The sequence below is a fragment of the Myotis brandtii genome, unplaced genomic scaffold (assembly GCF_000412655.1).
Source record: "Myotis brandtii unplaced genomic scaffold, ASM41265v1 scaffold532, whole genome shotgun sequence".
In the NCBI taxonomy this organism is placed as follows: domain Eukaryota; kingdom Metazoa; phylum Chordata; class Mammalia; order Chiroptera; family Vespertilionidae; genus Myotis; species Myotis brandtii.
Genome location: NW_005369955.1, coordinates 506,445 through 531,830, shown reverse-complemented (window position 1 = coordinate 531,830; position 25,386 = coordinate 506,445). Strand labels below are relative to the sequence as shown.

The 25,386-nt window shown below is 50.4% G+C and overlaps 1 protein-coding gene across 10 annotated transcripts in view; it reads right to left on the bottom strand.

The window, feature by feature from the left end:
- Positions 1-25,386, bottom strand: part of PTK2 (protein tyrosine kinase 2) — a 99,908-nt gene that overhangs the window by 61,728 nt on the left and 12,794 nt on the right. For all 10 annotated transcript variants that reach the window (XM_005877797.2, XM_014549035.1, XM_014549033.1 and 7 more), the window contains exons 2-12: positions 23,067-23,293; positions 20,419-20,585; positions 15,422-15,509; positions 12,072-12,151; positions 11,232-11,294; positions 9,542-9,596; positions 6,536-6,676; positions 5,978-6,055; positions 4,735-4,842; positions 3,241-3,358; positions 1,594-1,624 (exon numbers count right to left, since the gene is read on the bottom strand). In XM_005877797.2, coding sequence (XP_005877859.1) covers positions 1,594-1,624; positions 3,241-3,358; positions 4,735-4,842; positions 5,978-6,055; positions 6,536-6,676; positions 9,542-9,596; positions 11,232-11,294; positions 12,072-12,151; positions 15,422-15,509; positions 20,419-20,585; positions 23,067-23,261 — 1,124 coding nt within the window. In that variant the 5' untranslated portion in view covers positions 23,262-23,293. The remainder of the gene's footprint in view (positions 1-1,593; positions 1,625-3,240; positions 3,359-4,734; positions 4,843-5,977; positions 6,056-6,535; positions 6,677-9,541; positions 9,597-11,231; positions 11,295-12,071; positions 12,152-15,421; positions 15,510-20,418; positions 20,586-23,066; positions 23,294-25,386) is intronic.

Sequence of the window (25,386 nt, the reverse complement as noted above, 5' to 3'; positions counted from 1 at the left end):
AAAGCACACTGGGCCGCTTCCAGGACGGGCTCATGGGAGGTTTCCAGAGGCAGTGAGGTGGGTGAGACCTGAGAGGTGAGCAGGCCTGGCTGCAACAAGGGGGCTGGAGGAAGAGCATTCGCCAAGGCCTGGCGGGAGCGAGAGGGGGGCACTCCAGCAACTGAAAGTGCAATGCAGCTGAGCAGCAGAGTGTGGGGAGTGGCGGCACGAGGCCAGGGAGCTGGCAGGGGCGTGCTCACGCGGGGCCCAGCGGGCTAAGGACGCTGGCATTTATCCTCAGAGCCACGATCACGCAAGGGCTTGAATGAGGAAGCGCCCCCACGCTGGAGCGCCGACAATGGATAGGACAATGGGCAAAGCTGGACAAAGGTGGGTAGTAGGTGAGCAGAAAAAAGTTAACCCACAGGCCTGGACTGCTGTCCTCTGAGGTGCCTGTGGCTGGTGCTGGGGACTTGGGTTTCAGGAGGGCTCCCAGCCTCCCCGCCCTGGCAGGGGATAAGAGCGCTGTGCCTACACTGCACCAACAACACAGGTCCTCCTGAAGTCCTGCTTTCCTTCAGGGAGTCTGGAATTTTAGTCCATTCCGGGCAGCGTGTGTCTGTGCCCAGGAGCCCGTAAAGACCATGGGCACTGAGTCTCTAACCAGCTTCCTGGATCAACAACCCTTCACATGTTCTCCCTTGTTGCTGGAGGAACAGGGGTGTCCTGCTGAGTGTACTGGGAGAGCGCTCTTGGGAGCCTGTCCTGGTGTCCTCTGCATGTCACCCCTGTGCCCACCATGCTGGTGGGGCTTGGTGTCCTTTTGCTGGACCACTGCACAGCTGTGACCATGTGCGGAGTCCTTTCCAGAGAATCATGAACCTGGGGTGGTCTTGGGGACTTCGCACAGAGGTCCCTGGGGCAGCCCAGACAGAAGAGAACAAGAGCTGAAAACGGGAGGGGCCGTGGGAGGCGGTGCAGTGCATGGAGAACAGGGGGGGCAGGGCAGGGGGTGCTGGGAGCCCCTTCGCCCCGGGCCCCAGGGGAGTGCTCCTCCGCAGGCCCGGGGCTCTGCCCACCCGCCTGGGCTCAGCGCACAACTGCAGGTGGTTACTGCCCTGTACCCCAGCCTCAGCTGTCATTTGGTCACCAGGTCCCAGCACACTGGCTGAGAAAGAGACCTTATTAAGTAAGTTCTTTAGGCATTACTATCAATTTTTAAAATTGTATACATCAACACACTGACTATGAAATTAATGACATAAACAAGTAAAAAAGTGAACATAAATTACTTCATAACTTTGAATGCTCTCACTTGTGAAATAGCCAGAATGGTCCCTGTCTCCAGGTCCCTGAAAGACCAGCGATGACTAACTGTTTAGCCGGCCCCGGTCTCGCCGCTCTGACGGCTCCTGAGCTCCCTACTGAACAGAAAAGCAGCTTCTCATCAGACCCACACACATCACGTGATCACAACGGCTCGATTTCCACCTGGAGATGCCTGCCAGTCCCCATGCGGGAGTGTGGCGGCCTGGCTGGCCAGGCAGGTGGGAAGGAAGCAGTGATTTCCAGTTTCTAGCCAGTGAGTCACAATGTGCACGCAGCAGCACTTACTTTGGTATTGACGGCAAAGCCCGTTCGCCTTCTGGGGAAAAAAGGAAAGACAATGGTGAGGTTCCTTCTATTCCCTTCGGAAGATCATCCGTAGAAATCAGGGCTGAGAAGGATGAGTCCCTTCCAGTATCTCAGCAACAGCCCTTTAAAGGAAGTTCAAGTGCGAAAGTGACAAAACGATGAAGGGTGTCTTCCCAGGAGGCTCTCAAAGACCAGGGGCCTGATGGTCCAGTGAACACTCCATAACAAAGGGCTGGACCTTCTACGTTTTGATAAATGAGCTTACTAGCAGCAACAAAGGTTCCAATGATTCCTGTCGATACACGTGTGCACACACACTGCTTGCTCCTCCACTCCTGGTCTGGGGCTCTCTGTTCTTGTGCTTTTCGTGTTTGTTTTTTAATATATTTTTATTGATTTCAGAGAGGAAGGGAGAGGGAGAGAGAGATAGCAGCATCAATGATGAGAATCATGGATCGGCTGCCTCCTGCACCCCCCTACTGGGGATCAAGCCCACAACCTGGGCATGTGCCTTTGACCGGAATCAAACCCGGGACCCTCAGTCAGCAGGCCTACGCGCTATCCACTGAGCCAAATCGGCTAGGGCTCCTCATGCTTTTCTATACTCTCCACGGTAAACCCAGCCTGCTCACGTGGGCACACACCACCCAGCCCTTGCGGACTCTCCTCTGGAGCCACCTTCGCCACCAGGTGCATGCCGGAGGGACCCTGTGTCCGCCTGCCACACAGCTGGCAGCTCTGGGGGACGACTGTGGAGCCACCGACCAGGCTCTAAAGTCGGTGTCACTTGTCTCTCACAGATAAACAATCTCCAAGTCAGGGTTCCCAGACTGCGTCCCGCTCACAGCAGCCGTGGCAGCCACGGGAACACAGAACTGACACTGGGAACACGTGTGCACAGGCGCAGTCCCAGGCCTTCACACACATGCGAGTGGACCCCCCCAAGCCCACAGAAGACAGGCCACACTTTGTGCTCAGAGATGAGCTCCGTGGCACAGAGAGGAGGCGCCACAGAGGGCAGCAGAGGCTTGGACTGGAGCCACAGGCGACACACTTCCAAAGCCCAGTGCCCGCTGCACTCACCACGCGACTGTCCTGCTGGGAAAGCTTTCTTTGACGTTCAGGAGCCCAAGCCTCTGACACATCCCTTCCTACTGCTTTGCAAAACCCACACACCATTTCTGAAGCAATACAGCCCCCTCTAGGATAATTATTCATCCTAATTGTTGCTTTTACCTCATGATTTAGAACTAATCTTGTTCTTGGGCTGCTCTAAGCTTTTGGGATGTACAAGAAAAAACAGCAAAGAGTTTTATTTACATGAATTAGAAGAGAAACTAAAAACCAACCCAGAACATTATCCCAAAAGTTTATTTAAAAATGCTAACGGTCACCTAGAGAACACTCTGAGTGCATCGCTCACAACACACCAGCTTCCTTTAAGCTCTATTCACACCCAGCGCTTGGGCGGGAGCTGGGCCACTTCCCTAGGAAAACAAGAATGCAGACTTACGGGCTGAGTCACTCGTCTGCGTTCTCGTTCAGAGCTATCGAAAGGGGCTCCAGGCTGTGGGGCAGCTCGTCTCACAACGCGGTGGGCACGCGCCAACGGAAACAGAAGCTCACCTTTCTGGGGTCGGATGATGAAGGACTGGGAGGCTCCGTTCACCAGCCGGCAGTACCCATCGATCAAGTCGGCCATGTTCTCGGCGATGGTCAGGGACGGTGCTGTCACCGTCAGAGGCTAAAAGGGGAACAGACCGAGAAAGAGCCGCTATTGTTCTCCCCACAACCAGCAGGACAGCTGCGCGTGACATCAGATCGCTAGATGCCGTGGAAACGGGGTGGGAGGGAAACAGGCTGGTCCTGAGGTTTGAGGGAAAAAGGAAATTTGATATTTAAGACGCTATTCCTAGACTGTGACAGAAGGCAAACCCAGACGAAAACGGAAGCATCACTCACACGGAGACTCACTTTCTAGAATACGAGGAGGTGAAAAAAGTCTTCCCCTTCAGAACGCCTGCCCCTCTGCACCCTCTAATGAAAGGAAGAATGCAGAGGACCAGCAAGCTAAGGTAGGGCTTGTTGTAGAAACTACACTAACGGGGAGTAAATGTTACCAACCATCCTTCACAGCTTTTCTAAGTGAAAGGGAATGAGTGAAATGTCACTATTCTCAAGCATGTGCTGCCCAAGAGCGTAGACATCCCTCCTTCCAACAGAAAACAGGCGCTTCGATAGCCTTCTAACAACCCCCGTGGAGTGCCATCCAGGCGACACTCAGAGCTGTGCTGGACTTGCAAACACAGGCTTGTGCTGCTTCTCGCAGCACCTACCATCCCCTGTAAGTGAGCAACTTGCCTCCCTGCACTACCCACTGTTACGTCGGGGAAAGGACAAAGAAAGGACCGTGTGAAAACAACAGGACCCCACAAGAACTTCCAGAGCTCTTTGCAGGAAATCCCCATTTACGACAAGGTTTCAATATTTATCATGTCATTTAATACTAAGAATCAAATGCATTTCCCAGAGCCTCAGAAACGCCCCACCAAGGGAGAGAGGAAGGAGGACAGGGGAGAAGCAGTGCAGGTGAGCACGGCCAGGAGGGCCGCCCCGGGCCTGGCGTGCACCGCAGGGGAGGGATGAGCGCCTAACACGCTTCCACACCACACACAGTGTTTGCGCCGCGCTGGCCCGACTCCTCCACACGTCGTGTTCCCCGTCCATCTGCAGAAAGGCTACCTTAGGCAGTACTGGTCTGGTGCTCACTCCCCACGCCACACCTGTCGTTCGTGCACTCACGCACGCTGATGGAGAACCCAGGCTCTGGGGCCAGACGTCGTGGTGTGGGAAATAACACAGTTTACAGAATACATGTATTTTTACATAATTTTAAGAAGTTGATTGCCTTGGTAATTCGCATTAATCTTCAATCATCTTCACAATGATGCTTTCAATTGATTTTTAAATCTGTGTCCTGTTCTACTCTTGGGGCATTTAATCACGATTATTTGTAATGTACCAGTGCTGAGGACCCATGGACACCTCACCCTACAAACACCGCGGCTTCTAAAATGCCCCTCCGCTTCCATCTCCCGCGGCGGCAGTGAGCGTCCGTACCTCAGGCGCGCCCGCTATCTTGAGCTGGAGCATTCCTTTCCTGTCCTTGTCTTCGCTGTTTGAATACTGAATGGTCTGCACTTGATTGAAGTCGGCCAGATGTGTGGGCTTTGGGAAGAAAAGGCACACACTGGACCACACATCAAAGACAGACTCCACGCATCCCAGAAGGCTCAGTCCCACCCCCCGCTCTCCTGAGGACGCCCTCCCCTACGCCTGGGTGTCAGAGGGAAGGGACTGTCCCAGCAGCACCAGGGGCTTCTCCTTCTGAGCAGTGGTGGAGCCGCTGGAACCGTTGCTCACTGCAGGGCCTGGGATGTGCCTGCTCTTTGTGCTCCTGGTGGCCAAGGAGGGGCACTGCCCCGGGAACTGGCCAAGAGCCACGCAGGTACCAGAGCAAGGAGACAGACAGGCAAGGGAAGTAGAAGGGAGTCCTTGACTTGGCTCTTCGCCACCCAGGGGAGGGAGGGGGAGACGGAACCATGAGAAATTCCTGGTCGGAGCGAATGTTCTGCTCCCGTTCCCACAGGGAGGGACTGGGCCCACCCACTCCCAGCACATCCTGAGCCTGCATGAGTCCGAGACCTCAAGTTCCAGGGTGGAACGGAGCTCGGGAGGTGGGAGGTGCCCAGGGACCTTCCCATGCAGACAGGGCAAGGGCCTGTGCTCAGTTCCCAAGCGGAATTCACTTCTCAGGAGACCAGTAGGCCTCTTCTGTGGCCCTCCAGCATTTCATCGGTGACTCCTCTGCATGCAGTCAATTCCGACACATTTATCCAAAGCAACGGGCCTGGCTACGGCCTCCTGCTCTTATCACATCACAAGCTATCAGCTTCTCCTGCCAAGTGCCCCCCAAAACATGGGTTACACCTTGGGGCGGAGTGGGAATTCTGAATCACAAAGGACTCAAACTCAGCTTCCTCCCAGCAAAGCATCTTTACAGCTTTGCTTTCAGGCACAGGAGTCTTCGGAGATGCCCCTGGGTACCCCCGTGCCCCCTGCCCTGGCGTCTGGGCAGCACGGCCCCAAGGCTCACTCTCCTCTGGGCCCAGGGGGCAGGTGCCCGTGGGGTTCCTGCCACCGGCCTGGCTCTTTCACAGCTCCTTCCCTGGCTTCTCCCTCGCTCCGCCTACAAGTGCCACAGACCCAGCGAATCCCCATTCCTTAGCTCGGCCCTCGGCCGGCAGCCAGCCCACGTGAGGGGGCGTGTGCAGCAGTGGCAGGGCGCCCGGAGCAGACTTACATTGCAGCCTTTGTCTGTGAGGTAGCTGATGCCTTCCTCGGGGCCGATCGCCAGCTCCACCGAAATAATCCAGCTTGACTTTTGAAGGTGAGACAGGTGAAGGCAGAGGTACCGGAAGGAAAAAGAACTATTTTAGATAAAGAGCCGGGGCACATTAAAGGACCAATGGGAGGCTGGCTGAGCTAGCCATTCATCTGTCTAACCGAATAACATGAAGTATTTATAACCTCATCGATCCGCATCTCCCTAACCTCGCCAGAGACTCTGCGCTCCTTCCAGGGGGTCTGAAGCTAATGGCTGCTTGGGAAGACAGTCTGAACAGGGCAAACTAGCCCTTCGGGAACAGGTTATCAACAGCCTGCGCAGCTGGAATAGAGTCTAACTGAACACAGGCATGCCATCAAGAGAGATGACTGTACTCACACTGATACACTTTTGGGGCATTTCCCCACATTCTGATGTTCGAAATGTGACAAATTCCATTTCCATCAGAAATGTAGATACACCAGGTAAGAAAAGCCAGCGGGCCGCGCCCGCGCCTCCCCGAGCCGCACTTACCCCGAGCGCGCACTTGAAGCACTCCTTGTCGAATCTGTACACTGGGGAGAGGATCTCGAAGAACTTCAGGATGCTCTCCTCGCGGTTGAGGTTGGCAAACTGCCTGAAAGTCTGCTGGATCAGTTTTCTGAGTGTTTTGGCCTGCGCGACAATCACAAAACCTTTCAGAGTCGAGAATGAGGCAAGCGCTCGGCAACACCAGCTGACGTCGAGGAAGAGGTCTTCCCTACACACTCGGTGCACCTGTCACAGCTTTGCAAATGCCGTCCTCGGCAGAGCTGTGTTTCTTTTTAAATAGCGACAATAAAATACAAAGACACCGAAATACCACCTTCACCACTTTCCAGTGTATAGTACAGCGGCTCCGAGCTTTGTATCTTAGATGGAAATGTGTAAGGTAACGTTGGTTCATTCGAACATGTAAAGAGTGAGGCATTAAAAACATGCCAGTGAGGCATTAAAAACATGCCCCTGCCCGTGACAGGGACCTGGCACAGGTGAGGAGCCGTGGCACTCACAGGCCCATTGCTAGGGGGGCAGTCAGTGCAGCCTTTCCGACGGACTTGGCATCTCCCACCAGAAACCTTAGAAAACCACACTCTTGACCCAGCACGGGAAATCCAGGGCATGCCCGCTGAGGACGGTCACAGAACGGCAGGCTTGGCACAAAGAGGCTCTGCAGGGCTGTCTGTAGGAACGCACGCTGCTGGGTCTGTCTACCCAGCTCTCTCCCCAGCCCTAAGAACGGCTGTGTGATGGTGACAGACATTAAAGTCCCATCACGGAATTCCATGAAGAAATATGAGAAAAGTATGCACACGCAGGGGCTCTGAAAAGGAGAGCACGGGGTGGGACTCAGACACAAACACATGGGAGCACAGTGAGCACAGGGGTGGGACTCACACACGGACACGTGGGAGCACACTGCTCACCGGCATCAATGCATGAGGAAGCAGAGAAACAATATGCCCTTCATCTGCGAGGGAAACAAGGCATCCCATCGATCCCGCATGCTATTCAATTTCAAACGGATTCACAGAGAGAAAACCACTCAGAACGTGACACTTCCTCACCATGCAGCCGCATGGCCTTAGCTGGCTTGGTCAGGGGACAGTGTTGGCCTGTGGACTGGAGGGTCCTAGATTCCATTCCGGTCAAAGGGCATGGACCTCAGTTTCAGACTCGATCCCTGGCTCTGGTTGGGGCTCCTGTGGGAGGCGACCAATTGATGTGTCTCTCTCACATCGAAGTTTCTCTCGCTGGGTCTCTCCCCTCTCCCTTCCACTCTTTAAAAATTAATGGAAAAATATCCTCAGGTGAGGACTAAAATAATAATAATAATAATGAAGCAGTATTATTAGGTCAGAGTATCAGAAATTACAATACGAAAATAATTTCATATCAGTCAACCGAATACTTATCAAATGTCGCTAGCAACAATGGATGCCTAGGGCTTCCAGATGAAAAGGTTATGATGTAATGCTAAAGAAAATTTCCAATAAAGAAAGAACAGACTGCTAAATACAGATATGCTAACAGTGCATACACAGTGTGCTTTTTAAAAAATGAGATATAACTGACATAACATTGTGTTAGTTTTAGGCAGACCACACAATGACTCAGTATTTGAATATATTGCAAAATGATGGCCCCAATGTCTGGTTATACCCATCATCTCACAGAGTTGCAAATTTTTTTCTTGAGAAGAGAACTTTTAAAGCTCCTCTTGGCAACGTTCAAATACGCAAGACGGTCTCCTCAGCTGCAGTCGCGTGCTGTGCGTCACATCCCCGGGACGTTTACTTGGTAACTGGAAGTCTGTGTCTTTTGACTCTTCCCCCATTTCCCCACCCGTCCCCGCCTCTGGCACCCACCCATCTGTTGTCTGTGTCTATGAGTTGGTTCTGTTTTGTTTGGGATTTAGACTTTAGATCCCACATAGGAGTGAAATCACACAGTATTTGTCTCTAACTTATTTCACCCAGCACTTGCCCTCTAGGAACAGCCATGTTGTCACATGGCAGGATCTGCTGCTGCTGCTTTTTTTTAATATATATTTTTATTGATTTCAGAGAGGAAGGAAGAGGGAGAGATAGAAACATCAATGATGAGAGAGAATCATTGATTGGCTGCCTCCTGCACACCCCCCACTGGGGATCGAGCCCACAACCCAGGCATGTGCCCTTGACCGGAATCGAACCTGGGACCCCTTCAGTCCGCAGGCCGACACTCTATCCACCAAGCCACACTGGCTAGGGCAGGATCTGCTTCTTTTTATGGCTGAGTACTGTTCCATTGAGTGTGCATCTTCTCTATCCATTCATCCATCGATGGACACAGAAGTTGCTCCCTGTCTTGGCTACTGTAAATGCTGCTGCCACGAGCATGGGTTGCTTCTTTTCAGCCTGCCCACAGGGGCCTGTATCAGATGGGAACTTTTCATGCAGACACCAGGTTCACTCTCCCTGGCGCCCACGCTCAGGACCTGGCACGCAGCAGATGCCCACAATGGAGTGCTGAGTGACTCCTAAGCCGGGGATTCTGTGCTTGACTAAGTGCCAACCCCGCACTGGCACCTGCTAATCGGACATGAGAATTACTGTTTCTCTAAGAATAAAACTGAGCGCCCACTGCTGCTCTAGAAAGCACTTTATTTCATCACCTGGGAACTGGAGAGCAACTTCTCAAACCAGCAGACAGCAGAGCCCCACCTGAGTGGACACCTTCCGTGGCCCTGGTCCAGCCCTGTCCACTGCACCACAGACTGTGCCCACGTGTCACTGTCTGTCCACCGAGGACACTGTGCACTCCTCCCTTTGACCGTCAGGCTCTCACTTACTCGAGTCTCCTGTCTCCTCAGCTGTGACAGCTTCTGACACTCTTCAAGAGTAAGGAGCAGGAAGCTGTGCCTACAACATCACAACTTACACACGAGGGAGGAAACCGCCTATCACAGGGGGTGTGAGTAAGTGGCCATCTGACTGTGATACAGTGAACTCTAATTACCTTGACAGAATCCAGTAAACTCCTGGGGAAAAACCGCTTCAAACCAACATCTTTTCTGAAATAGAAAAAGATTTGTAACAGTAACACCAAGTCAATGAACAGAATGACACTACTGCCAGAGCCCAGGAGTGTGACCTATTTATCCCGGCACATGCGATCCAGGAAGGAAGGACACAACATTCCAGCTCACCAGCAAGGCCACCGAAGGGACAGGACTAGTCATCATCTAGACCAGCGGTTGCCAACCGGTGGTCTGCGGACCACTGGTGGTCCGTGAGGTCCGAAAGGCTGGCGACCGCTGATCTACACATACGCAGAAGACATCAATGCAATGTGGTTTTAGTAGAAAGTCTTTTGTTCTTTGAACACTTACTGGAAACCCATTTTAAATATTGCCTCTTTGAAACGGCAATGTACAGGTAAACTGCTCTTCTCCCAGCTCCATGTCAAGGGGGCAGTGCTGTACTTGCAGATGGGCCGGGTTAGGTAACAAAAGGGGAACAGACTATGGGAGTTTAAAAAAATAAACTGTGAATTAATCCTAAAGGCGGATTCTTTTTTAAACTGAACTTTTTGAGTACGGGACACCTTTACCCAGTCGAGGTTCATCATCTCAGGCTCACACAGGAAGCAAGAGATTCAGGGATTTGCTGAGGACAAAAGCTGAGGGTGTGAAAATGCTGGAACCCGGTAACTTTCTTTAGATCAGGCTACAAATCAATCGCATTACAAGAGCTCCAGCACTCTGGCCAAGGAAACGGATGGGCAAGGAGCTTTCTTTTTTCCTTTCAAGACCAAGTGCCCAGGGCTTTTGGCCACTAGGTGGCAGTCATGTGCTGATAAGATGAAATAAAGCCTGGACACAGCAAGGAATGTCAGGAGACCCGGGGCATGCACAAAAGATCGGGGAGAAAAGTGAAATACAGGTTTCTGTTCAGAATCACATAAGGAAACAAATAAACTGAATATAAAATATTTAAAAACACATGGAAGTCAGCGGCGTCATACAGAAATCACGCCAGTGCATGTGGTTGATCCTACACCCGAAGTCTAACCCTCTCCTCTACGACCTGACTGGTCTTTACTGTGGGGCTCACTCCATCTTTATAACATGCTTGTTGGCTCCATAACACACTTTCCCTGGTTTCATCTATCCGCTCATTCACGAAGCCCCTGGTTTTCCATTTACTTCTCTAATTTCTTATCTTTTCCAATCTGCAGCACCGATGTGACTCCAGGGTGAAAATTTAAATTTCTAGATAGTGCTTTTCCCATTCTCTAAAGTTGGATCTGTTGATTTTTAGAATAAAAATATCAAGAGTAACCCAACTGTCTCCTCAGAGCAAGGTGTTCTATCCAAAACAAAGTGACGGTTTTCCAGCCGTTATCTCATCGAGTTTCTGTGCCTTCGCAAAAGCTGGTCTCCCCTCCTGGATCAGCCTGCTGCCCGATCAGCAGCCCCCCACCTGCCCACACTCCTTCTCCAAAACTTGGAGTGGACAACCATCTCAGATATCAAGTACTGCCCCCCACCCCGACACCCTCTAGAAACTTCTACATTAGTTCCTAGTATGTTTTAAATAATATTTACTTTCAAGTAAAGATCAACTAATGAAAACTACAATTTGAAGAATGAGCTAGTTCTGAATATTTGCTTCCAGAAGGCTCGTTTCCAACGTGTGATACTTACTCTAATACTTCATAGTTAGACTTCTTCTCTAGTGCATTGCCCCGCATCTCCCAGTATGATCGCCTAAAATCAGGAAAGATATGAAGTTTTATACACGTGTAAAGAATGTCTATGTTGTCCAATGATAAAAACTGTAAGGTGGGAGGGACTTAACTACCCTGTGGCTCAGCCACAAACATTCTGATGAACTCGAATACAGAATGAACCTAATTCGCAGCATGTCCCCACATCCTAATGAAGCACAATGGATTAACCCAGAACTATTTCTTTTTTTGAAATTTTTACTATTTTTTAAAAATGTTTTTATTAATTTTTTAGAGAGAAAAAGGGAGAGGGAGAGCATGAGAGAGAAACATTGATTGGTCGCCTCCCACACGCACCCTGACTGGAGATTGAACCCACAATCTGGTTATGTGCCCTGACTGGGAACCGAATGCAACCTTCCAGTGCTCAGGACAACACTCAACAACTGAGCCACCCGGCCAGGGCAACCCAGACCATTTCTACTGAACAGCCTCCTTTCCCCTTTAAGGGAAGCAGGTCTGACTCTCTGGAAAGACGAGGCACAGATTCCAGCCGTAAGGGACCAGCTACATTCACTACTTCTGAACGTCACCTTCCCTCAAGGGTCCGCACACAGTCGGAGCCACACCCACTCAGGTGGAGGCCCACATCACAGGGCAACCGCATCAGACATGCAAGAGAATTGTCCTCAAGTTGTTGCTCACATTTTATTCAATATTTTATTGATAATCTTTATGAGAAAAGGAAAATACCTGAGTAATTTCCCAAAATAACAAAAGCCACTGATGCATAAAGACTGTGCAGTTAGCGCCTTACCGTATTTCTAGACAACCCAACTTCAAAGCGATGTCCTGGTCTACTTGGTCCGCGATCTCCAACATATAATCACTCTTCACCTGCAACAAAGGAATGGGAAAACAATGCTGTTTAAAAAAACACATTTTAGACTTACTCATTCAATAGATGTTCACCTTTGCATACTGTATACATACTGTCAGTAATGACGCTCGATGCGGGACATGAAGATGAATAATAAAAAAATAGTGAAAGATCTAACAAGAGCCTCTCCTCCTAAGAAGAGCTGGTGTAACCTATGAGCATGCACATGGGACTTTAAGAAACAACAAACTTCGTCAGAATAACTTCGAGCTGCTCTACACCCTTCCTACTGTCAGAAGGGAAAGCTGGAGGGGAGCCCCTATTCCCATGCAAATTCGCAGTGGACATGTTTTCTAACTCAAACTTCAGCATTTTTTGGACCTTCGTGCAAGACCAGGAACATCTACATATTTCAACACCCAGTGAACTCTGCAACTGACAAGCTTCCGCCTACCCACCACCTGTGATCCATCTGCAAAATAATAAAACATGCTCAACATCTCACGTAAAGAGGAGAATCTAACAGAATTTTACAAATGCCTTCCCACAATGAGTACACGCGACCGCAGAGCACCTCTCCGCGGGAGGACCTGTTCAGGTGAAGCAGGGAATACGCCTCTTTCCGACGGCCATGACGGGCTCAGCACCTGCACTGATGCTCACGCTAAGAAGCACCGGGGGAACCTCCGTGGAGGGAAACGCTCTCCCCTCCAGAGCTCCACTCTCCCATTAGCAGACCACTCTCCCCACAGCAGAATATCAATTCCAGTCGAGGAAAATACATCACCATAAGGCTGTCTTAAAGATTAATCCCATGATTTTTAAACACTATTTTCAGGTGGGAAAATGTAATCATTTGCTTTATTTCATTCATCAAAACCAAATTCATGTAGTATTATATTTGAGTTTTTCATCTTACTGTGCAATAGAATGCAGCACAGGGTGTAATATAAAACCCACTCACATCTCTAACAGGAAGTTTTTGGTTTTCCTAATCCTCACCTGAGGGTATTTTCCACTGATTTTTAGAGACTGGAAGAGAGACGAGAGACAGAGAGAAATATCGATGTGAAACAAACACATCAATTGGTTGCCTCCTGCACGAGCCCCGACCAGGGCCTGGCCGGGGAAGAGCCTGCAACCAAGGTACGTGTCCTTGACCAGTATCGAACCTGGGACCCTTCAGTCCACAGGCCAATGCTTTACCCACTGAGCCAAACCAGCTAGGGCTCTAACAGAAAGTATTAACCCTAAACTACTCCATACTTGATTCTTTATGTCAGCTCAGTGCATTGGCCCCTACAGGAGAGTTTGTGTTTTGCTTTGCTCTCTTCTGAATACTCTGTCAGCTAACAACTTTGTCAACAGACCCCGAAGCCCGGAAGTAAGACTGGACGACAGAAAACAGTGTGCCCGGCCTCAGGCGCGGTTAGCTTCTACACCAGAGTTAAGTCATGGTGTTCCATTCAGTGTTGCAAGCCAAGGGATATACTCATCTAAATCTTAAAATATCTGTAGACAAAACAATGACAACTTCATGTCAGACCAGGCATCCTAAGAGCCAACAATTTCAATAATGCTAATGGTTTCTGTACAAGTTCAGCTAATATGATAACTTCTTTTTTTAAAAAAAAAATACATATTTTTATTGATTTCAGAGAGGAAGGGAGAGGGAGAGAGAGACAGAAACATCAATGATGAGAGAAAACCATTGATCAGCTGCCTCCTGCTCGCCCCACGCTGGGGATGGAGCCCACAACCTGGGCGTGTGCTCTGACCAGGAATGGAACCGTCACCGCCTGGTTCATAGGTTGATACTCAACCACTGAGACACGCCGGCCGGGCAATACAAATACTTCTTGACTAAACATTGACGCAGCCCTTCAAACCAATGGCCACCACTGCTTGCAAGAGGTTACCAACCAAATATTCACACTTTTAACAAGTACAAGTTCAGAGAGAGAAAGAGGAATAAAATACTATATGGCAAAGGGAAAACTCTATTTCAGGGTAAGACAATAGTTTAGAATGAGCCATTAGCTTTAGTGTCAAAACTTGTTTTTATAGACTCTTGCTCTACAGTGAATAAGTTATAACAAGATTCTAGTTTATTAATAGTGTGTTGATTAATATCTTTCAGAAATTCTAAAATGGGTCAAAAACATTGAGTGAATCATTCACCCTGTCTCACACTGGGAGTCCCATTTGGGGCATCTTTAAATGAAACTCTACATCCACGGAACAATGTCCAACAAGTCAGCCACCAAAACCCACTACGTCCACTGACAGGTTTTCCTCACGACACCATCCCAGAGCATGGGACACAAGGAACAGTGGAGTACAGATGAGCTTTCAGAATAAATAATAACAGTAAGGGAGGTTACTGTAAGTTCCCTCTCCGCTTCTCTGGGAATGGTGGTGGTAGAGAGAATCTAAACATGATTCCTTCATATCTAACCTGATAAAAAAGCCAAAACAACAAAAATACAGATTCTTCTGAAACAGAACGAATAACAAGAGATAACACTCAGGGATGCTCACCATTCCCCCATCTAGATCCTCAGGATTCCCAGATGTGAAGTTCAACAGAATAACAGGGCACAACAAACACACAAGGAAACGCATCACCACACAAGAGTCCCTGCGCACCGCCCGCACACAGAACGCCCAAGGCATTCGGGTGCTGTCGTTCAGATTCAGAACAGACACTGACTCTCAATAAAATAATTAAGAAATAAAAGTGCATTTAGTGGCAAAATTGTAGTTCAAATGTCCCTGATATTCATTAGACATTTTGAGGGCACAGCTCACTAATACTAACAAGTAAGATTTACTCAGTCGTAAAATTGTGTTGGTTCCTTTATGCCACATGTATTTATTGCCTAACTAATACTGTCAGGTGCGAACAGCAAGCTCCTCTTGGTGTAAAAAAGCCAATCCTGGCTTATTATGGAAACTGCTTTTGAGGTTATACAGGTGCAGTCAGCTCTGACACAAAGTCTGCATCTGCTGAGCGTGCTGACACTCAGGCATGTGAACTAAACTTGAATCAGAGAGTGAACGACGGCTGTGTCACCTAGGACTTACTGTCTCCACATAAAATTATCTGATAAGAGCTGCCCAAGCATACAAAAATTCACCAAGTGTCCAAAGTTCCTAAGTTCTCACTAGCTAAGAGTGACAAACTTATATTCTCCCAAATGTTAGATTTCATCTAATTCTTAAAATAAAGCTATGTAATAAGTAAAATTCAAAGAAAAAAAGTCTATTAAACCACCCTCCTATACCTGTTGATAGAAGAAATTCAAAGTTGGCTTGTCCTCAGTAAACTGGTTTAGAAATCCTTTTGGCAAATAACGAATTCTCAATTCATACCTAAAAAATAATGCACAAAATAGAACAATTAGAAATCAGTAATTTCCTCAATTCATCGCTACAATTACAATATGATGGTGTGTATGGCATTGCCAATTACTCTGAAATATTTAAAAAATAAGTTAAAATATAACTAATCTGTAAATGTTTTATTTTTCAGCACAAAAGCGAGCACGTAAGTGTCCTCAGCTCCACGATTCGGCAAGAGAGGGCCTGTCAAGAAGCCCAGCAGCCCTCCAGCCCTTAGCCACCGCCCAACGCTGCCGGGGCCGCGCCCTCGCACGCTCCGCATGGCTGACCTCACCCACAGGGACTCACACAGGGGCACCCTTCGTGCCTGGCTCCCTTCATTCACCAACATGTTCATGAGATTTGCCTGCATCTAGCAGCTGGAGTTTGCTCAAAGCTGAAAAGTGTGACACACACAACCATTCAGCCAGTAACTGCTGATGGCCACTTGAGTTGTTTCCATTTTTTTACTATCCTATCTAATAAAAGAGTAATATGCAAATTAACCATCACTCCGTCACTCTGACACAAAGATGGTGGCTGCCACGGAGCTGGAGCGAGCAGGAGGCTTGGGTTGCCCCCAGCGATGGAGGAAGCCAAGCTTCCCGCCTGCCCTGGCCAGACCTGGGCTCCGCTCAAGGCTACAAAGTTTCAATTATAGAAGATAAATAAATCCCAGATACCTGATGAAAAAAAGAAAAAGAAAAAAGGACAGGCTGGGAGCTTGGGTCGCCAGGGGGCGCGGCCAACCTGAAAACGGCCATCAGCCCCTCACCCAGGCTGGCCAGGCAACCCAGTGGGACCCCCCCCACACACACTGAAGGGGCTGTGGCCAGCCTGAGAATGGCCCTCAGCCCCTCACCCAGGCTAGCCAGGCACCCCAGTAGGGACCACCACCCTGAAGGGGGTGTGGCCATCCTGAAAACAGCCCTCAGCCCCTCACCCAGGCTGGCCACACCACCATGGGGTGAGGGACCCCACTGGGAGGCTTGACCAGCCTGAAAACGGCCCTCAGCCCCTCACCCAGGCTGGCCACACCACCATGGGGTGAGGGACCCCACTGGGAGGCTTGACCAGCCTGAAAACGGCCCTCAGCCCCTCACCCAGGCTGGCCACACCACCATGGGGTGAGGGACCCCACTGGGAGGCTTGACCAGCCTGAAAACGGCCCTCAGCCCCTCACCCAGGCTGGCCACACCACCATGGGGTGAGGGACCCCACTGGGAGGCTTGACCAGCCTGAAAACGGCCCTCAGCCCCTCACCCAGGCTGGCCACACCACCATGGGGTGAGGGACCCCACTGGGAGGCTTGACCAGCCTGAAAACGGCCCTCAGCCCCTCACCCAGGCTGGCCACACCACCATGGGGTGAGGGACCCCACTGGGAGGCTTGACCAGCCTGAAAACGGCCCTCAGCCCCTCACCCAGGCTGGCCACACCACCATGGGGTGAGGGACCCCACTGGGAGGCTTGACCAGCCTGAAAACGGCCCTCAGCCCCTCACCCAGGCTGGCCACACGCAGGCCTAAGCCAGCAGGTCATTATCTCTCGAGGGGTCCCAGACTGCAAGAGGGCACAGGCCGGGCTGAGGGCCCCCCCCCCCCCAGTGCACAAATTTTTGTGCCCCGGGCCTCTAGTTTGGAATAATGCCAAACACTCATTTTTTTCTTCCTCTAAGCATAAAAAAAGTAATCTATTTGCTCAGGAAGCCAAGCTTCAAGAATGGTTGAAACAAACGGATTTCACCAGAATTCTCACTCTCATATTCTCTCTCTCTCTCTCTGTGTGTGTGTGTGTGTGTGTGTGTGTGTGTCTGTCTCCTACAAGGAAGACTCCCGCACATCTTCTGGGGAGCACATGTACACCTTTCTGCTGCGTAGCCACTGGAGCTGCACTGCTGGATGATAACTGTACACACTGTAGCTTTATGCGATATCACCAAGCCAGTGAATAAGCAAGAGATGTACCAGCTGACACTCCCACCAGCAGCATGGGGTGTCCTGGCTCCTCTACACCCTCATTCTCCCTGGCATTTCTAACCTTTTCATTTGGTCACACTGATGTTTGTTTATTGCAATAGTGCACAGTGATTTTAGCTGGCACGTCCTTGATGAATGATGAAACTGGGTTAGGAAGCTTGGCTGGTAAAGACCAGCTGCCCAGCACAGACTAGAAGCTCATCGTCCTTGTCGGTCAGTGTCTGGTGCAGAAGCATCCGTGAACGTTTAATGAATCAGCACACTCAGAAGTCCATCCTGGTTCTTAATGGTGTCACTTCCAAACGTGTCAGAGGTTCCTGCTTACTGTCTTATGGCTGTCAATCTTTTTAAGATCTCTTGTTGAACTCAGTATTACAACAAAACACTGGCTTTTCAAATTAAGGACGCATAGGGAATGTCATTTCAAGAGCACACACACACACACACACAAAAAAAAACTGTACCAAAATACAATCTGAAACGCCCTACACTCCCAGTTCTCGTTTTCTTTGTCCTCTTCGGAAAAGGACGCCTTTCCTCCAGCTAAGAGTTTTCTCCTGCAAAGATCTGAGAAAGTGCTCTTTGCAGAGTGAGCTGTGAGCCCAGGGAGCAGGGACATGCTGAACAGGAGGACGTGGCCCACATCTTGGCAACAATGAAAAGGATTTTCTTTTTCAGTTGCTCTGCAAAGCCCCGACACTCTCTCAAATGCCAAGGGAGCCTCCTCTGGGACCTGGCCCTCCGAGCCCCGACTCACCATCTGAAAGGACCGCCAGTCCCCCCAAACTCCTACAGCCTAAGTATAACTGATTAACCCACCGAGAAGCCAAACCAACCCCTCCACCTAGGGGATTCCAAATAACTGAAATAGTTATCAAAATTCAGTTATCTAGAATTTAATTATCCAAGTATAAAACTTTAAGTTTAAATCTGTTTGACAAAAACCTCTCAAAACTGCATAACACCCTTTGCTGCATTATAAACTCGGTATGGCATCGCAGTTTAAACGTTTCTGGCTGACTCAGGTGCTACCAATACCAGCTACTTAACTGGCATCTCCCAGGGACCCATGACAGGTGGGCAAGCTCTTGGACCAGCTGAGAAGGAAGCAGGGACGGGGCTCGTGTGCACCAGGAAGGCCCCAGGTCAGCCCCGGTTCCTTTGGGGTCTCACGGGGTTGGGGAAGGCTGCTCCCCCTGCAGGGGCTCTGGACTGCCTACTGCCCTCTGCCTCTTCAGCTATATGCCCATGCTGTCTTCCCCAGCGGGTATTTCCCAACGGCACTTTTAGGGTTATTTTGCTTTTAACTTTATAGCAGCATGTCATGTCATGTCATCTTTAAAGACGGAGGAAAAATCACATAACAAAAAACAAACGGACGCAGCAGTGCGTGGTCCGGGGACTTACGTCTGTCACACAGTGGTGTCTGGCTAAGATCCATCCACACACTTGCGTTCCTGCAGCTCACGCATTCTGTCTTGTTTGGTTTTTTTATTTTGTTTTTTTTTGTTGTTGTTAATCCTCACCTGAGGATATTTTTTTCCATTTATGTTTTTAGAGAGAGTGGAAGGAGGGAGGGAGGGGAGGGAGGGAGACAGAGAGAAACATCGATGTGAGAGAAACACATCGATTGACTGCCTCCCACACGTCAGGGCCAGTGATAGAGCCTGCAACCCAGGTACATGCCCTTGACTGGGAATTGAACCCAAGGCCCTTCAGTGCATGGCCAACGCTCTAACCACTGAGCATACAGGGAAAGATAGTCTTAAGTTTTAAAACACTTATTTGATTAACAGACTAAACAGCTGGAGGTCAAACCTCCACTAGCCATTGATGTAAATCAACCAAACTATGTTGTCACGGAATATTTTGTTCACTCAGTTCCTGCTAATTGGTAAATCTGAAAATACAAGTCATTTTTTTAATAAACTCTAACTGGCACAAGATTTAATTCAACTAGAGGTTTATGAACCTAAACGTGTTAGTTTTTCTCTGAAAATGTAGAACTGATGCCGATGTTCACAGGGAGCTTGCTGCCATCTGACTGTCGCTTCAGTCACAATCTCCTCTATTCCTACAGTGGCGACAAACACGGGGCCTGGCTCCACAAGCCATATCTCTCCAGTGTAACTGTCAGACGTACGACCTCCTACCACCATCACCAGGTGAGAACAGGGAAGCGCAACTACAGGGGACTCCTCTAGCTCCCCTGAAGTGCCAGTTCATTAGCGCGAGGCACTAGGCCAGTGGTCGGCAAACTGCGGCTCGGCAAACCGCGGCTTGCGAGCCACATGCGGCCCTTTGGCCCCTTGAGTGTGGCTCTTCCACAAAATACCGGCTCTTCCACAAAATACCGACTTCTGCGCATGGGCCACAAAGTTTCAATCGCACTGTACGTGCGTGCCCGCACGTGGTATTTTGTGGAAGAGCCACACTCAAGGGGCCAAAGAGCCGCATGTGGCTCGAGAGCCACGGTTTGCCGACCACAGCAGGCGGTCCCTTCCTGCTGTAATGCCCCCTGCGAACATCCATTACTCAGCCCCGGACCACAGAGCAGGCGATGCAGCCCAGTGACGAGGTCGCTGGTGTGGCCTCCTGGGCGCATCAAGTCCTGCTGCACTAAAGGGTGCCGCAGAACTGACGGGGGAGTCGGGCCGGAGCTGTCGGAGTGGAGTCCGAACAAGCAGCACCAACAAGGGAAGGGGGAGCGGCAACAGACCATCATGGCGGAAGTCAGTGGTGCCCCAGGCAGGCTGAACACAAGTTAGCACAGGTCACTGGTGAACAGTTACCAGCCAACTTCACCCAAGAGTCGCAAGGGCAACTGGTGTGAAAAGAAAGCTCACACGTTCACCCTCTGGTGCGTGACTGAACACAGGAAACAGGCCAGCGAGAGCGACCGCAGCAGGCGTGTGATCTTACTTCCACTCCTCCGGCGGGTGTGCGAGCTCGTACTTCTCCCTCACGCTGGAGACACCCATGTCCAGGTGGAGCCAGTGCACCTCCTCTGACCGGAGGTGACTGAGCCGAAATCCGTAGCAGGCCACGTGCTTCACTTTGTGACTGTCCACGATCTTCTGAATGATGCCCTGAAAACATCCCCACAAAAGCAGCTGTTACACACCAAAAACTGTGTGCTAAAAACGAATGCAATGGTCATTTCTTTTCATTAATTATCAGAAACCTTTGGTAAAAGCGTTTCAAGGTAAGTAAATTAGTGAATTTCACCTCGGACTTTTTCCCCTCAGAAAGCATTTTTATGAACAGGGAAAAGTTAAAACAAAAAGAGGCTCTTCCCTTTCTCTGCTGGTAAACAAGGCATGGGAACCACAACACCGTCTGCGGCCCCTCGCACCGGCCCGCCTTGCCACCCTTCCTTGGCATCACTGCTGAGGACCAGGCCCCAGGGGGCGTGACACTTTCTGAACCAAGGACAGCATATTATTCAAGACCCGGCTGCAACTAACATCATTTTTTAAAAAACACACATTTGGGAACATACAATTAAGCTCATATTTCTGATAATACTGATGCTATATGAAAGGTTATTTGAAGTTGGGCCTAACCACTCTCTTTGCGCTCCACAGATTAATATGCAGCAACCTAACCAAGCCCCACAGCTGATGCTTCTAACACCTGTGGCCCAGGGTTTGAGAGAAGGTGAAGGTCATCTCTGAAAGAGGCCAGCAGGGCAAGTCCTTGGGAAAGGCCGTTTCTGGGCCTGTGGCGAGGAAAGTGCAGGCCTGGCTCGCGCCTGTACCTGCACAGGTGTGAAGTCACGGGCACGTGTATCTATGAACAGGCACACATGGATACTCACTTGAGAATGACAAAACCCCCACTGCCCTTGTGTGAGGGTGTGCTAGTCACCGTCCCTGAAACCTTCCCAAGCTTTTAGGCCATTAATACATTTTTAAATGATGCTGCTATTAACACATAAATGTCTATTAGAGAAAACCACTGGTTTTTAAAAACTCACAATTACCTGAAGCTATGATGTAACTTAAGATGTAAGACACATCTTGAAAGTCCCACACTGGGTACTATTTCTTCATGACAGCACAGTGCTGTCGACGACACTATTAAGGAGCGCCCAGCCCTCCCCCTACGATGGGAACGTTACATACAAACACTGCGAGGACCCCGAGCGGCCACACTAAGGCAGGTCGTGTGCTGCGCTCCTGGTGCCTGCACGCAGCCAACCTCCCTGTCAGACTGCTCCGTCCCGGGACAAGCTCTGTGTCCAGCACAGGAGAGTGTCAGGGGAGGGAACAAAGGACCAGGCTGGAAGAGAAAGGACCGCTTTCTAAAGAACCCACACAGGACAGGAAGGGCGGGTGGAGCCACGCTAGGCATAAAGTGTCCTATCTGGCTTTGGGTTCAAGGCCAGGCATCTGACAGGGCAACCCGGAAGGCCGGGGCAGGCTGTGTCCCACCAGAGGGTGCCCAGCCAGGGGCCCAAGCTCCGGGGTGGGGGTCTGCCTAGAGGAAGGGACCTCTTTTCTAGTATTTCTCTCAGGCGACTTCTGCAGCTTCTCCTTGCCAACACTCAGCTCCCTGAGCTACACAGGACGGGCTGGCGCCTCTTTCAAATTCCCACAAAGGCGTCTTTGTCTGTGCCCTCAGCTCTGCCAGTTCACAACCAAGCGCACACTGACACCGCTACCCTGAGCAGCACAGCTCATCTCTGCCCACAGCAGCTCAGTGTGCGGCCTTCCTTCCTCCTGCTGGGGCTACAGCTCCCGTCTGTCTATCTTGTCGTCTACGTTCATGTCTGTCTTCCACGCCCAGACAGTGCAAGTGCAGGGCACACACCATTCCTTATCATTCTATTGGCCATCAGCACCCCAGGAGAAGCCCCAGCGTCTCTGGGTGCCCATCCTTGTGACCCCTTGCCAGGCTGCTCCATGTCCTCAGGACTCGGGGGCACCCACAGGAGCCCCACAGAGAAGCAGCACTGACTGGACAGGCCACCGACTCTCACACACCGCCCACAGGAAACCTGCCCAGGCTACTCGCACATCCAGGGCCCCTCCTTGGGCTTCCTCGTCTCTGGGAATCATGGAGAAGCACCTGCTGCACTCAGTGAAGGTCATGGGCATCTCCCCAACAGACTGCGAGCTGTACGAGCAGGGGACTCTTCTATCTCCAGAACCTGGCCCATGTCTGGTATGTAGAAGACAGTCAACAACTTAAGAATCTATCCTATCTGGAGTCATGCAAATACCTTCAAAATTACACTTTCTAGAAAATAACTTTATTTCATAAGTATCAGAGGCTGTTTTAATTGCTTTGTGTTTTTTGTGTCCTTTAAAGAATTAAAAAGAAAACCAGGGGAGAAAAACAAGTCGATGGCATTATATAAATAATATATAATTCGGTTATTATTTTCCTAAGCAATTTTACAATAATCTACACTCTGGTCAGGCACACATGAGTAGAATGAATACTATAAAGAAAGAGTTAACATCTCTGTAATATGGGGATAAGAAGCATTGCTTTATCTGTTTGTGAGTGCTATTAACATTTACCTGCACACACTGACTTTGTTTCCTAGGAAATGCGCTTACCCTGACATCCGTAGCATCTCCATGCCTGATAATACTGGCCCACGTGGTCGGCTCGCTGTTGCTTTCAAAATAATGAAAGACTTTTAGCACTCGCTCCATGGCTCCCGGGGACCGTTCCGCACCAGTACCCAGGTGCGTCTTGGCACTCGAATTCGGTGTGTGATTCAAGTTTGGGTCCAGGTAAGCAGCTGCCATTATTTTGCTAGATGCTAGGTACCTGTCATATTCTGTAAGAGAAAAAAAAGGTTTTCACCGTGCGATATTTGAAGCCTACTGATTGATGACCCGCTGGTGATCACATGAAGAGCAGTTTTATAGCCTCTCCCTGGGCTTGAGAACTGAGACCTAGGCCAGCAAGACAGTCACTATTCCCTCACCCTGACCCCGCCCCCAGAGCAGGACCTGATTCACCGTAGCATAATATTTATTATACAAACTCTTAAAAGGCCAGGAGTCCTATCTCAACTCTGTCAAAAATCCACTGTGTTCTCTATAAACAATGTAACGTGCCCCTTTTCGGCAGAGCCTCTAATGATGGGAAAGTGTCGCAGGAACACCAGGTATGCTAACTTTGCTGCCACTGTGAAAATGTTTACCTGAGACACAGGATCCTTGTTCACAGTAACAATTCAGTGAGCAGTCACTACACTTACTAGGCTTCAGCGAGAAACAGCTACAGGCAAAACAACCCCCCCCCCCCTTCGTCAGTCACCTTGCAGGAGAGTCAGATGCTCACAACAGAAAACCACACCAAACCAAACCTCAAGACAGAAACCACCGAATTTCTTAACGTAGGACAGGACTTGCATGTGAGCGCGAAGGGAAAGCCTGGGCCAGACCGAAACTCGCGCTGGGAAAGCCAGCAAAGCCGCCCAACGCAACAGAAGGGGCCTCACACACCCACCGGGAGGCAAGCGGACCACAGGTGGCCCAGACGCTGCCTTCTCCCGAAGGGCCCCACTGGCTGATAAGGAGCACAGAGGGAGACACTCGGGGGGGGGGGGGGGGGGGGCAGGAAATAAGAGATTAATCCAGTTTGAGGAACATCACAGGCCTCAGTGCCTGAACTCTCACCAGAATGAAGGAGGCACTTCATGCCTGGAGGGAAAGAGGGCGGGCAAGCAGGAGCCTTGGCTTCAGGAAGTTGACTGTGGAAAGAGAAGTAAACCTCCGTCCATCCCCATCTGCCTTCTGGCTGGGGGTGAGGGTGGGGGACACATGAGGGACATTTTGATTTTGGCTCTTTGAAACCTTTGAAGGAAAACTAGAACCTCGTAGAGAAACTGAGTCTTTGTAGTCCTCAGGAGAAGTCGGTGTGCCTTTGGGAAAAAGGTTGGGGGTGGAGGGAGGGGGGCTGCTCTCTCTCAGGGCCCTTTGCAAAATCCAAACAGCCTGTGGAAGCGCCCTCCAGGAGGGCAGACAGGGCTGCACTGAGTGCGAGGGCCCGGCCCGGGGCTATCCCGACGCTGCGCAGCATCTGCCAGGCCCGTCCTACTTAGGAGTGAAGTCACTTCATCCTCAGAATAACTTTACGTCCCACTTCCAGGTGTGGGAACAGAGAAGCGACTGTCCGTGGCCACGTGACTGGTGCAGGGTACTCGGGCCAGGCAGTGACCTGAAGACCAGGCTCTGGAGACCACGCCCTGCTCTGCAGGGTTTGCTGGCTTCCGTCTTGCTTTGAAGACTTGTCACGGCCACATTACACGGCTGAGGGACAGCACTCTCCTATCATCAGAGTCGTCACTGCGCTCTACGTCCTTGGCCAAGAGCAGCTGCAGTTTATTAGAGCTCCGCCCACCTTTTCACTCATTCATTTGTTCATGCCTCTGTAGGCAAAGGATGTGCCACCCTCCCTCACACTCACTAACCCTACAGAGGTTGAGGGAGTCCACTTCTAGCTGGGCACTGGGACCGAGGTGTGGTATGGATGGTCAATTTCATATAGACACACATATCTGTACGCATAAAATCCTACCCTTCGGAGCTTCCGGCCTACTCAGGACACGCACGCACACGTGATTTAATGACAACTGTGTGAGCACTAATGGAAACTGTCAGTTGTCGCTCGAGTTCACTGCATGTTGTAAGAGCCAAGGGAAGGCCACTTCAGGGCTGGCAGGAGGGCAGGCAGCCTGAGAGGCAGCCACAGGGCTTCACACTCGGGAGCCTTCAATCCAGAAACCCTGGTCCTTTGGTTCCTGCGTCATTTCTTGGATGCGCTTCTCCCTTTCCTTTCTGGGCTCTTCCTGTTTGGATGTCGGACCCTCCTGCATCTGCCATCCCGATGCCTTTCTTTCCCTCCACTCGTCCTTCCAGGCCG